General features: G+C 39.1%; 1 protein-coding gene across 3 annotated transcripts in view; it reads left to right on the forward strand.

Moving 5' to 3' along the window:
- Nucleotides 1-11,240, forward strand: part of CEP112 (centrosomal protein 112) — a 285,142-nt gene extending 273,902 nt beyond the window's left edge. For 2 of the 3 annotated variants that reach the window (XM_075071883.1, XM_075071884.1), the window contains 2 exons: nt 5,246-5,347; nt 9,286-9,354. In XM_075071883.1, coding sequence (XP_074927984.1) covers nt 5,246-5,347; nt 9,286-9,354 — 171 coding nt within the window. Of the gene's footprint in view, nt 1-5,245; nt 5,348-9,285; nt 9,355-10,801 lie in introns of those variants that run through there. The other variant, XM_032776336.2, reaches the window with a different exon arrangement.
- The last annotated feature ends 2,824 nt before the right edge of the window (nt 11,241-14,064 follow it).

Raw genomic sequence — 14,064 nt, forward strand, 5'->3', positions numbered from 1 at the left:
TAGTTTTGGATAATTCACATACACAGCCAAACAAAATGTCTATCTCCTGTGAGATTTGTCTTGACTCATTATGTCAATACATCATTTTATGCCATGCAGTTCAGCATTTCCTATATTTCATGTTGGAGTGTGTGGGGATGGTTCAGCTCTTACGTTTTTCCTAACTTGTGTGGCCAACCAAAGGTTACTTTATCTATCTGTGGCAAATACAGCTTTTAATTGCTTCTGTTGACATCAAAGATGATTAATGTAGAATTTCAAACTGCATATGCCATCCACATACTTGAGTAAACAAAAAATCAGTGTGACAACTTGTATTAAAACCTATAAAACCTTTCCTGGGGGTTGCTGGATTAAATCAGCTCATCAAAATGAACAAGAAAAAAGGCTTTCTCACAGCTGAAGAAAACCTAACACAACACCAAATAAAACAGAGCTATCCCATCCAACAGACTAAAGCCCTCCTGAGGGATGAAGAATTGCAATTTTAAACATCTCTTAAGGATATAGAGGAGACATAGCTTTGGTGGTTCCTAGGTAGGCGACTCACGTCAATAAAAGAACAGACAAGTCTTTAGGGACAAAAAACCAAACCAAACAAAAACACTTTTCAGTTTTAGTTTTCCTTGGTCTAAAATAAATGTTAAAAATATAGACTCCCTCCCCATCAAAATTGGCATACCATACCCAGCTATATGTTGTGTGTTAGTTATAAAGAAGTAATTTAGACTTTCACCATGATCTGTTTAAATCTCTTGGGTCAGTAAATCTTGTTATTAACTTCAGCCAACAACTATTAGCATGTTGTTTAGCACAGTGTGACAGGAAACATCTGGGATCTTATTTTCATCTCACTGTGCAATTATTAATGAATATAGTTGAAAGTAATATACTTTCAACAAACTCTCTTAGCGCTGAATTTATAGGGAGATCCTCTTCACCGTGATATTACGGTCTAGTATTTTGCATATCAGTTTTCACTGCAAAATGGTGCATGCACCTTCTCACTGAAGTCCAGAAAGAAATCATTCTAAGAATCAGCCCCAAGCAATCCTTCAGCTACCAGGGATTGTTTCTTGCTTTGTCTGTCTCTCTATCTCTTTTTTTTAAAATAGTACTCAAGAATTTCCTTCCAGCCAACTTAGTAATGTGTATCTGGATTCTAAAGCATGATACTTATTTCTTTGTGACTTTCCAAGAATTATCTTCCTCAAAAGGGAACATCTCTCTTCAGCCTTTGCTGGATTACAGTGTAAAAAGTGTACAACAGTTTTGTGAAAACATGCAGTTAGATTGCACTTGAAGATTATACTGGTAAAAAATAACCAGGTTGGAAGAGGCCTGTCGCAGAATTTGACCATAATTAGTGCACTCAGAAAGCCATGTCTTACCTGAAGTTTTCATTACACGTGTTTGGAATAAAACTTACTTGACTTCCAGAAATTGCACAGGAAGAATACATATTAAGGGGCCTGAACCACCCTTCTTTACACATCTAAGGCTCCCATTTACTGAATGACTGGTGTGGCTGCAGGGGTGATGCTGGGTTTTAGCCTTAAGCGCTGCCAGCAATCAGTACGGTGAAATTCACTCCACGGTGGGCCTAGTGCAAGATCATTCACAACACAATATATCTATGGTGTGGCAATGCAGATGGGAACGGGCCACTGCAATAGGGCCTGCACACAATGGAAGGGTGTCTCTGAATATGCAAGGGTGGAAAAAGGCTACTGGCAATAGAACTGGGTAGCCACACTTGCATGGATCTAGTGACCAGGAATTAGAGGTTTTGCAGCCACTATTCCCATAGACTGAAAGGATGGTGACAGAAGGAGTGAACTGGCATCCTACTGCCTGTTTGCAGAGTGGGGGCCATGGAATTATTTTCCCTGGACCTTGCATCCCCAATTTTATAAGCTTTGTGCATGCTTGTAATGTGAATGTGAATTTCACCGTTATTGTATTATCTTTAGATATGAGCTCAAAAAAACTCTCCAGCACAATCTGCCTGATTGGTGAAATATAGTTTTTATTTTTTCTTAACTTCCAAAAAAAAAAAAAATTTTAGCAGTTCTAGCTGTCTGTTTCTTCTCCTCTCTCACCAAGAACATGTATAACACATGGTAAATGAATACAAATATGCATGTTCTGCGGTATCCAGAACTCCACCCTCAATGAGCTCTTGGCTCAAAGGATATTTATCCTGGCAAAGTACATATACCTCATAATGTTTAAAGCACTCACACAAATAATAGTATAAATGTATCTAAGTTATTTTATTTTTAAAAGACTACAAATCTTGATATCTCTGTCTCTCTCTCTCTCTCTCTCACACACACATTTTTCAAACAAGATTCTCTGAGTCAACAGTGAAACACTGTTGCAAAAAAAGTGAACTTCCTTCTGGGATATATTAGCAGGAATGTTGTAAGCAAGACACGAGAAGTAATTCTTCAGCTCTACTCCGCACTGATTAGGCCTCAACTGGAGTGTTGTGTCCAGTTCTGGGCGCCATATTTCAGGAAGGATGTGGACAAATTGGAAAGAGTACAGAGAAGAGCGACAAAAATGATTAAAGGTCTAGAAAACATGACCTGTGAGGGAAGATTGAAAAAATTGGGTTTGTTTAGTCTGGAAAAGAGAAGACTGAGAAGGGACATAACATTTTTAAAGTATGTAAAAGGTTGGTACAAGGAAGAGGAAGAAAAAATGTTTTTCTTAATCTCTGAGGATAGGACAAGAAGCAATCAGCTTAAATTGCAGCAATGGCAGTTCCAGTTAGACATTAGGAAAAACTTCCTAACTGTCAGAGTGGTTAAATAAATTGCCTAGGGAGTTTGTGGAATCCCCGTCATTGGAAATTTTTAAGAGTAGGTTAGACAAACACCTGTCAGGGATGGTCTAGGTAATACTTAGTCCTGCCACGAGTGCAGGGGACTGGGCTGGATGACCTTTGGAGGTCCCTTCCAGTTCTCTTGTTCTGTGATTCTATGATTATTTCTATTCAGCTGAAACTTTTCTCCTTACTGTAGACATCTGCAAAGACATCTTGCTTTAACCCTCCATCCAGTTGCATGGCCTTTAAGTATGAATGCTCTGGAACTATTGGATAAAAAAATCACCACCCAAACTCCCCTGAGACTCAAGAGTATTATGTAAACAATGCACCAGGGCAGCATAGCCTAGGCAATGAGAGACATGAGTCTCATGGGTCTCCTGCATGCTTTGTTTACAACCAAGCCTCTAGAAATGCCCTTTCCCAGTCAGTTTTAGTTGGGGGATTGTTTAAAATACTAATTAAAAGGATGGGGAAATTAAGTATAAAAATAATTAGAAAATGATGACTGCAGCTGGTTATACTGTTTCATTAACGTGTATAAATTAGCCCTGAAGTGCCTAGGACATACAGATATGGGCACTGCTGGTAGGTTCCAAAGATGCCATGGTAGTAATGCATATCTATGTCAGAAACCCCAAATGAAATAGCACAGAATTCCTTTACTTCAGCCTTTATTTATCACACCTTCTTTTTGAAAGTTTAAAAATATTTTTTTTCACTCTTGCAGCTATTTCATTTTGGGCTATTGCATAAAGCTATTACACACCCTTTTCCTATTTAAAGGGCCTGATATAATGCCCACTGAAGCCAATAAGGAGTCCTTCCATTGACTTCAATGGGTATTGAATCCATCCCTCAATGACTGGTGATCATTTAGGTAGACAAAAACCAATTCATGATTCTCTATATAGTTAGAATAGAGACATAATTTTCTAGTGATATTTTTAAGCATATACACAGATGAGCTGCTAGAGTGGTAATATTTCTTTTATATATATACCCATAATCATGTATAAAGGGATCACACATTGGTCTCTTGAAGGTGCTCACAGTGTCATTCCAAGTCCAAACATTTTAGAAATCTCTTTGAGCATTTGAATCTCCAACAGGGTCTTGAATTCATTGCAGCCAAAAGGGAAAGGTCACACAGAAAGCAAAAGCATATGGAGATTGCTGTAGTGTCAGATAATGTGCTTAGAAATTACTTTAGAAGAGAATAATCATTTCAAGAGACAGGTTTTGGTCCTACTCAAGTTAATACTTTTAGAGCTTAGTTAGAAAAATAGTAGATCAACAATTTTTACTCTGCTGCAGTGAATGTGACTGAAAAATGAGCTGTGAAGAGGGCAAGGAATGTCTTGCAAATTTTCCGTGTAATAATAAGTAAGACAAGATCCTCAAACTATCTAGATGGGAATTGACAAGTCATTAAACTATTCTGACTGCATCATTTAGCTGGAGGGCATTAATAGTCCTGGAATGAAGTCCAAGAAACGCCAAGCTGTAAATATAGTTACATCCATGGACACAAAATGTTCCTCCTTACAAAACTTCTTAATTTCAAAGTGTTTTGAAAAAAATTCTGGTTACAGAGTTATTTTGTCTCGTATATTAGGAGTGAGACACAAGCAATGCCTGTGGGCCTGAGCTAACGCCCACTGAAGTCAACAGGAAGGCTCCCATTGACTTCAGTGGCTGCTGCATCAGGCCCTCTGTCCAGGCCCCAGCCTTGCTTTCATTAAAGCTTCCCATGTACGGATTAGAGGGATATAGCCGCATGGCCCTTCCTTTCTGCTCTCTCACCATGTCTTAACAGAGCTGCTACCAGGTCTCCTTTTCCTGCCCATTTTTTCCACACTCCTTTTCTAGCTTTTTCCTTCTTGTTTTCTTTTCTGTCTACTTGTTCTCTTCTTTATTCTCTTTTGCTCTTTTACATGTTTTGAGGGGACACTTTATCCTCTCCGTGCCCGCCCCCCCAGCCATCCAGCAGTACAGCAGAACCTGCTCCCTGTTCTCTTTCTCCCACTCACCAGAATTCTGTATGGCCCTGGGGATGGTAACTGATGCCATACAAGGCTGAGCTGAGTAATGAGAACTACAGCTGGTTGCATAAAGGGCATGGCAGGAGCAGAGAGGGAAGGTGGGTGACATTAAAGAGCTGCCTACCACTTTATCTGCAAAGGTGGGCGCATGCTTGCAGTGTCTGTGTGCAATGGTGGTGGGTGGATCTGCGTTCTTACAACGTTCTTCCTCCATACTGATCCTCCCTTGCCCCCCATCCGCAAATTAGTCTTGTTCTGGCCTCCAAATTGGGAAACACTGCTCTAAAAAGAAGCTGACTGTGAAGATTCTCTCCTGCCCCCCAAATTGGTTATGAGTCATTTAAATCTCTTTATTCAATTTCAGGTGACATACATACGACAAGAATATGAAACCAAACTTAAAGGTCTGATGCCAACGTCTTTGAGAAAGGAACTCGAAGACACCATTGCATCTTTAAAATCTCAGGTAAGATATCAGCACTCAATTGTCTCCAATTCTAGGGTTTAAATAACACTCATCTCTTTTATAAAGGAAACTATTAATGCATTACATTTGGCAATATTGGATTGATGTCAGTGATAAACTGGCAAGAGTCCAGTGTTTATCACACCATCACCTTTCTTCTAGGATCCCCATCTCCCCAACTCCCTCATCTTGCTAGGCAAAGAGTCATCTCTCTTGATCCGAGCCATTTACCTCAAATGCCTGGTGAAAGTAGAAAATAAAGTCAGCAGTGATGTTGCAACTGTTACCATTTTTTCCCTCAAGAATATGCTGCTGAAGACAGAGTATGGTTAGCAACTGTCTATTATCAGTGTTTCTTCAGAAGAAGCTGTGTTCAGCGTGCACTGGTGGAATCTTTGGGTATGTCTATACTACCCGCCTGATGGGCGGGTAGTGTTCTATGTATCGGGGATCAATTTATCACGTCTCATCTGGACGCGATAAATTGGTCCTCCAGTCGACACCCGTACTCCACCTCAGCAGCAGGAGTAAGCGGAGTCGACGGGGGAGCCGCGGGAGTCGACTAGCCACTGTGAGGATGGCCAGGTAAGTCGAACTAAGATACTTCAACTTCAGCTACATTATTCACATAGCTGAAGTTGTGTATCTTAGTTCAAACCCCCCAACTAGTGTAGCCCAGGCCTTTGTTTCCTTTGCAGCCTGCATAATAAAGCAGCGCTTTGCTTTTTCAGGTACTGCCTCAAAAGCCCATTGTATTAATGTTAGTGTTGATATAATATATTGTTGAAGACATTTGATTTGGTACACACAACATTTTGGTTTGGATTTTAAGTGGGAATTAACTCAGAAAATCCTATGATCTGTGTTGTGTTAGATAAAACTACATGGTTCCTTCTTGTCTTAAATCTATGAAACTGTAAATTAATCTGAATGGCAGCACTAGAAGTAAGAATAGTAAAGATGAAGACAAATTGGTAAATGTCACTTTCTTAAACCAATGACTGATCATATTTAAAAAAAACAGCTTACCCCTTTGGTAGGGCTACTGGCCTAGTGGGTAGTTAGGAAGCAGTAAGTGTGATATATCTTGACTTTAGTCAGGCTTTTGACACAGCCCCACGTGATATTCTCATGAGCAAATAAGAGAAATGTGATCTAGATGAAATTACTATAAGGAGTGTGCAGAACTGATTGAAAGACCATAATCAGAGTAATTAACCATGGTTCACTGTCTAAAGGGGAAGGTGTGTCTAGTGCAGTCCCACAGGGGTCAATCCTGGGTCCGGTAGAATTCAATATTTTATTAATGATTTGGTTAATGGAGTGGAGAATATACATATGAAATTTGTGGATGACACCAAGAAGGGAGAGGTTGCTAGCACTTTGGAGAACAGGATTAGATTTCAAAATTAACTTAACAAATTAAACAAGATGACATTCACTAAAAACAAGTGCAAAGTACTGCATTTAGGAAGGAAAATGCACAATAACTGGGTAGAAAATAGTACTGCTGAAAAGGACGTGGAGGTTATAGTGAATGACAAACTGAATATGAGTCACTGATGTAATGCAGTTGCAAATAAGCCTAATATTCTGGGCTGTATTCATAGGAATGTTGTATGTAAAACATGGGAGGTAATTGTTCCACTCTACTAGGCACTGGTGAGGCCTCAGCTGGAGTAGTATCTAATTCTGGGTGCCGCACGTTACGAAACACGTGGACAAACTGGAGAGAGTCCAGAGGAAAGCAACAAAAATGATTAAAGGTTTAGAAAACCTGACCTTTGAGGAAAGATTTAAAAAACTGGGCACATTTAGTCCTGAGAAAAGAAGACTGAGGGGGGATCAGATAAGTCTTCAGATATGTTAAGAGTTGTTATAAAGAAAACTGTGATCAATTGTTCTCCATGTCCACTGAAGGTAGGACAAGAAGTAGTGGGCTTAATCTGAAGCAAGGGAGATATAGGTTAGATATTAAGAAAAACATCCTAAGTACTGGAATAGCGTACAAAGGGAGGTTGTGAATCCCTAATCTTGGAGTGTTTTAAGAGCAGGTTAGACAACTGTCTGGGATGGTCATAGAATCATAGAATATCAGGGTTGGAAGAGATCTCAGGAGGTCATCTAGTCCAACCCCCTGCTCAAAGCAGGACCAATCCCCAACTAAATCATGATAGGTATATTAGATCCTGTCTAAGCGTGAGGGGTGGACTAGATCCTTTCCACCTTACATTTCTTTGATATTATAAATGTATGCTGTGTATGGTGATGATGTGATGTACAAACTCCACTCTGGGGAGCAGAATCCTTCAGGAGCCATTCATGGAATCATTTGAAATGCCAAGACATGCCATATGTTCATGAAATGCCAAAGGTTTTGGGGGGAGGGAGAGGAATGAAAGGTTAAACTGGTATCTGAGATGTTAAGAGAGTTAGTTTTTTCATGCAGAAGTCAACATTTTTTTGGCTCAGATTTATTTGGTAAAATGTTGTTTGAAATGAGGTTGTTACTTAAAATCATAAAACTGCTTATAGTTTTTGGTACATACGATATTAAATAGACCCACATCAATTTCCAAGAAACACTTACAAGCTGATATAGATATATATACTCTCCATGTCCATCTCTATCCCTAGAAATGGTTGTTAGTTTAATTTACTTACATTCTCTGTTTATAATGCATAAAGGTTAGTTTGTAACAATTTTTACTATGCATGGGAATTTCCCTTAGCAATGTCTGTCTTTAACAGAAATATGAAATTTCCAAAAGAGAGAGCTTTATATTCCCACATGCTAAAGGTGACACAAGTTAATAGTTAACGATTGCAGATATTTATTTATTGCATGTAAAGGAATTTCCAGTGGTAGTGATATTTATTCTGATTAAAGTCACTGCAGACCAATAAAGGGTTAAGGAACTACCAGGATGATCTATTTCCAGTTGATAGTAAAAGGCCATTTAAAAGTATGGCTTACTGTTAACTTTGTCTGGTAGGAAGCATTCCATTGGGACAGATATAAGAATACTTCACCTTACAGTGAGTTTTGTTTTTTAAAATTGAAACTGATATACCCCTGCAGGGCTTCTTTTGGATCAGCAGCATTTCAAAGGACTGAAAGTAACTCCAGACTCCTAAAACTGGGTGTTAATGCAGAAACACGTAGCTGCCAGCTTCATTTGCAGCAATATATGGTAGTCACAAACCATTCAGTAAGCAAGAATTCTCTTCTGAAGCACAGGTGTCCTCGTCTTTGAAAATTGTTGAAATTCCAGTTTGAAAACATCAGAGGAGAATGGCAGTGGAATCCTTGCACCTGTCAGGATTATTAATTGTTCCTGGGAGGTGATGGACCAAAAACTGTTAAAAATGAACAAATATTCACTGCTCAGCAAAGTTTTCTAAAACTTTAAAGTTTAAAATGCATTGCCACAATTGTTCACTGCACACCCCTGTGAGCTCTTTGTAAGCTGTTCTAACATGGTAGTGCTACATAATATAAGCATTAATTCTCTCACACACCATGTGAGAAAGTAGAATGTTGTTTTCACCATATTTCAGATGAGAAAACTGAGGTAGAGAAGTGAACTGACTTAGCGTCAGAGCTGGGATTAGAACTCAGGTTCTCAGTCCCATGTTTATTCACATGCTACATTATCAGTACAGCTCTGAGTCCCAAAAGTTTTCGTGGCTGCCTTGGCTCCTGACTGAGTGGATAGGGTGCAGGATTAATGCTGTGGGTACATAGGCAGGGAAACCACACTAGCAACTTTCAGTCAAGCATCATGCTTAAATCCAGCTCACGACTAAGGTGCTATTGAGGTTTCACTAGCCAATGTAAACTGGGCTTTAGACAGTGAAGTCAGTCTCCGTGAAACAAGTACCAATCGATTCATTAAGATTTTATTCACCACTTTCATATGGGATATATTTTGTAGGTAACCTTTCTGCAGAAGAGAGCATCTGTCCTACAAGAAGAACTGAATGTGTACCACACCAGAAGGTAAATGAGTATCTTCTCATCAATTTGTACCATTTCACACCTGTTGGTCTCAGCTATTGAAGTTTTACAGCTTAATTAAAATGCTTAAATATGGTTGCAGTTTAAAAAGAACCTTATTTTCAGTAAACAAGCTGTCTTTGAGAAGTTACCTGGCTCCTCTAACCACAACGCTTAGTCAGTACTATTAGAGCAAGATTAGAGAACTTGCAGGTACAATACAAGTCTGGGCTTTGCCTCCATGTTCATGATGAGACAGTGGCACAGTGCACAGCTGCAGGTCTGTGGTGATGCTGCTTTCTTTTAAAGATAGAAAACGGTGATGCAATTCTGAATATTACAGCTCACAGATTCAAAGTACAGGATCTTCATGAGCTTTAGATTTGTTTCAGAGCTGTACACCATCCAAAATAAATGACTACAAGTGTTGCAACAACAATAAAAAGATTCTCTGTGCCCTTAGAGTAAATGATTCACATGGATGATTGGGAAAAAGGAAACTTCCAAGCAAGGTCATTGAGATTTTTTGTCCTTGTAGGGTTCATTGATAATTGTATATCTGACATCAGGATTTCTGCAAAGAACAGGATGTGCACATATAAACAGCAGATATTTTAATGAAAACCATGTAAGATATTAAAACTAGTCTGAAAATATGAATCTTGAAAGGACTTTTTAACATTTTGTGTATTTGTAGCTGAGAGTGATGATAAAATATGTACAGGGGTGTGTGTGTGTCTGTGTGTCTCTGTGTGTGTTTATATTTTCTCCCTGAGATTTTGTATTATAGGAGACATTGTCAGATAAACATATTGATTCAATGTATTGATTTATCCCCAACATACCTCCATTGAGAGCAATGGATTTACACAACAATGCTTTTGGCCCAAAAGTTTCCACTGAGCCAGTCAGTCTGTGTCTTCACACACAGTACTAGCTGGCTAAGAGATTGGTAATGGTATATAGATCCAGTCATAGGTTTAGATCCAGGTCAATACTGACCAAAAGTTGAGCTACAAATTTGAATGTGGCTTACGTGTAATGACTTTAGTGCCATTCTTAATAGAGCAGAAGGGTAGGAAAATTTAACTTTACCATTGTATTCCAATGGATATACCAAAGGTTAAACCACATTAGCAGTCCAGTTTGGAGAAGCTGTTCTGTGATTAACAGAGGACCAGGCCAGAGTCTTTCACAAGGACTAAATTCATGCTCATTTGGGAGGGTGGGGGTGGGGGGAGTATTATCTTCATACTGATTCGTTAGCAGACCCTCCTTGGTTAATATTGTGCAGTGTTTGGGGATACCGGATAAGCGTTTCAGTGCAGGGACTGACTGTAATATATATGTGTTTAATACGTAGCATAAAGGGGCTAGATCCTGATTCATGCCTATGAGCACTTCCTAATACAATAATAGTAAGATGTAACTAAGGAGAGCATTTTAATTTTTAGGTAACTGCTGGAGCAGAGGAGTTGTTCAAGTGACAAATGGACTTCGTTCAGCAGGTTTGAAGATTTGGATCTTGTAAATTAATCTGTGAGATCAGTGGCTGTTTTGTGAGCACAGAAAATGTAATTAAGCCCATGAAAGCACATCCATCCTTCAAGCCAGTGTTTTTGAGTTTATCTTACTTGAATTATTTTTGACCATTATCTTATTACAGATTTACAGTTTTGCTATATTAAGTGTGTGTGTGTGTGCGCTCAATTTACTTATCGCGCAACTAAATTCCCGCCACTGTTAGTTTTGCTATTACTTCCTAATGTCATTTTTATTCAGTTTTATACATGATAAAATCATGTTTCTACTATTATTCAAGATATTTTTAAAACATATTTGACCTTGTTTTCATGTTCATATGTTTACGTAATATTAAAAGATTCTTTTGTACTTTTTTGTTTTGACATTGTTTGTGGTCGCTAAACATTTCATCTGCTGAAATAGTCATGATGTTTGTGAGGGTTTTACATACCATGATGTATTCATGGGGCAAATGCCTGTTCTGACTTTGGAAACTTCACAGGTGCTGCTTCCAGTCACTATTCTGATTAATGGCCTTTAAGGGCCATCAGTGAGCATTACGTGGGCGAGGCAGCCACAGGACAGGGTGCTTTACTATGAAAATGCTTTGAATTATGTGGTGTATTTTGAAAAAATAAAAGGCAAATAAGGGCCCCTATTCTGCAAAAACATATGTGCTTAACTTTAAGTATCTGAGTAGTCCCACTGAAGTCGTTGGAGCTACCCATGTGCTTAAACCCTAGCAGGTGCCTAAGCGCTTACAGCAGTATTTCTCAAACTGGGGCCGCCACTTGTTTAGGGAAAGCCCCGGGCAGGCCGGGCCGGTGTGTTTACCTGCTGCATCCGCAAGTCCGACCGATCGCGGCTCCCACTGGCCGCGGATCACCGCTGCAGGCCAATGGGAGCTGCTGGAAGCGGCAGGCAGTATGTCCCTTGGCCCGCGCTGCTTCCAGCAGCTCCCATTGGCCTGGTGCAGTGAACTGCAGCCAGTGGGAGCCGCGATCGGCTGAACCTGCTGACAGGGCAGGTAAACAAACTGGCCCAGCCTGCTAGGGGCTTTCCCTGCACAAGCAGCATCCCAAGTTTGGGATCACTAATTCAGTGTTTCCCACTGCTTATGGATAAAGGTTCTTCATGGCTCTCAGATAATCAGAGAAGTGATGCAGCAGGTGTCACTAAGCCCTGCCTTGAGCGATGGTGTGTTTTACTAGGAGTCATGTGCCAAGATACATTTAATTTGTTGTGGGTAGAAACATTAAAAACTGTTTACTCAAAAGGACATTAATTCAATTCTTCAGAAGAAATTTCAAGGGTTCACTGAGTTGCAGATTATGAACTGAGTGGATTAGCGTTTGTAAATTGCTTTGTATTGGGTCTGAGATAGAAGCATCTATTGTGATGAAACCTCTTTTCCCAAGCACAAGTGAAATGAGACATTTCTGATGATTAGCATGTTGCTAATATTTTTGCACCTACCAGATTGTTTAGGGCTCTTGAAATCAGTGGAGTAGCCAAACTAATGCACATAAGCTCATGGATCCCCGAGTAGACTGAATGCAGATCCGAATTTCATTATGTATCAAGGAAATGGGTTACTAACATCAGTGATGATCTCAACAAACAGTTTAAGAATGAGCGAGAAAAGCAGAGCTTGGTCAATTTGAGTGTTTCAGAATTGAGATGATCTCCCCTTATGGAGAAAGTACTGTGGAGGCCAAGGGTAAACTAAACAAGGTCTTGGGGTTCACCCCATAAAATAAATTGTTATAATTTTTAAAACTTTTCTTACATTTAAAAAAAGTTGAGGTTTGTGCCTTCCCTGTAATTGGTATATGATCAAGAGGTATCATGCCGGGATGTGATTAACTATGAGGTAACAGTTGGTTTCACGACTGTAACTCTTACTGCTGACTGGATAGTCAAGGCCCTTTACCCCAGTTTCACCTGCTAGCAAAAGAGTTGTCAGCTGAAAGTGGCTGATTTCACCACACGCTTGTAGCAAAGCAGGCTTCTTTATGGCTTGATTATGGATGTATTTGGGCACTATTATTTTACTGATTTTTTTTTTTTTAGTAGAAAGATGACTTTAATTCTGTATAAAAAAATCACACAAATAATTAAAAAAAAAAAAAAAAGACATCAAATCATTCACCTGTCGAGAGGGAGTCCTCGCCCTTATCAAGGTGAAACTTCGTTTCACTGCTGCTTACAGTTCTTGTGATACATGTAACAAATGTTTATTTCTCTTAAAGTTAGAAGAAGGGGGATAGAACCCCCACCCGCCATCAAATCCCTTTGCTTTGTTCTATCACAGTGCTTTAATTGTAAGGGTTTGTTTTGTTTTTCTCCAGCATAACGAACGCTCTTCTGCTACTTGCCTATACCCTATACAAACAACTTTAATGTTTCATGCTGTTTCAAACTGAGAAATGGCTTCGCTCCTAACAGAGAAGGCTTACTGTGACCGGAAGAAAATATTTGTGGTCACTAATATCCTGTAGCGTTAAAAGTTACACTGTTTTTTTTTTTTTTTTGAAAAAACATATACAGCTCCAGTGATAAGCAGTCTCAATAGAGAATGTAGCAGGGATCTGATTTTTAAAATTATCTTAATGCAAATCACAATTCACGGAAGGCACTAGGCACTAATGAATTTTACTAGGTCTCATTCTGATGGTAGAAAGGGAAGATAGAACATCAAGTATCATATGAAAAAGTTTCAGAACACAAGGTCATTTTAATTCGTACTTTCTTTTTTTTAAAAAGAACTGTCTTTTCTCGGCTTTGATATTTTGTTCAGAAATGTCGTTTCTTTTAAACCTTGTCATTAAAGAAGGTTTGCTCTTTAAAGTGCATTATCAAAGAGTTCAGAAATTGCAAGTTACTGAAACTAAAATGCATGATCAGTTTTAAGTCCACCAACCAAAGCCCTCTTAAAATGAAATATACTCTTGTGCTGGCAGCTTCTTTGATAAAGCCCGTGAAAGATACAAAGTTGGTCAGTTCAAACCAGGAAAAGAAGATAATTAAGTAAAACTTTTTTTCCTACATTTGAAATTACTTTTATGGATGATAAGCATTGAAGGGACTGATTAAGGGCCCAATCCTGCAAACATGCTCTCACATGAGAGAGAGCAGATAACTTTGTAGGATCAGGCTCCTACAGAGCAATTACATAGTCATTATATGTGAA

This window comes from Chelonoidis abingdonii, chromosome 13, assembly GCF_003597395.2.
Source record: "Chelonoidis abingdonii isolate Lonesome George chromosome 13, CheloAbing_2.0, whole genome shotgun sequence".
NCBI lineage: Eukaryota > Metazoa > Chordata > Testudines > Testudinidae > Chelonoidis > Chelonoidis abingdonii.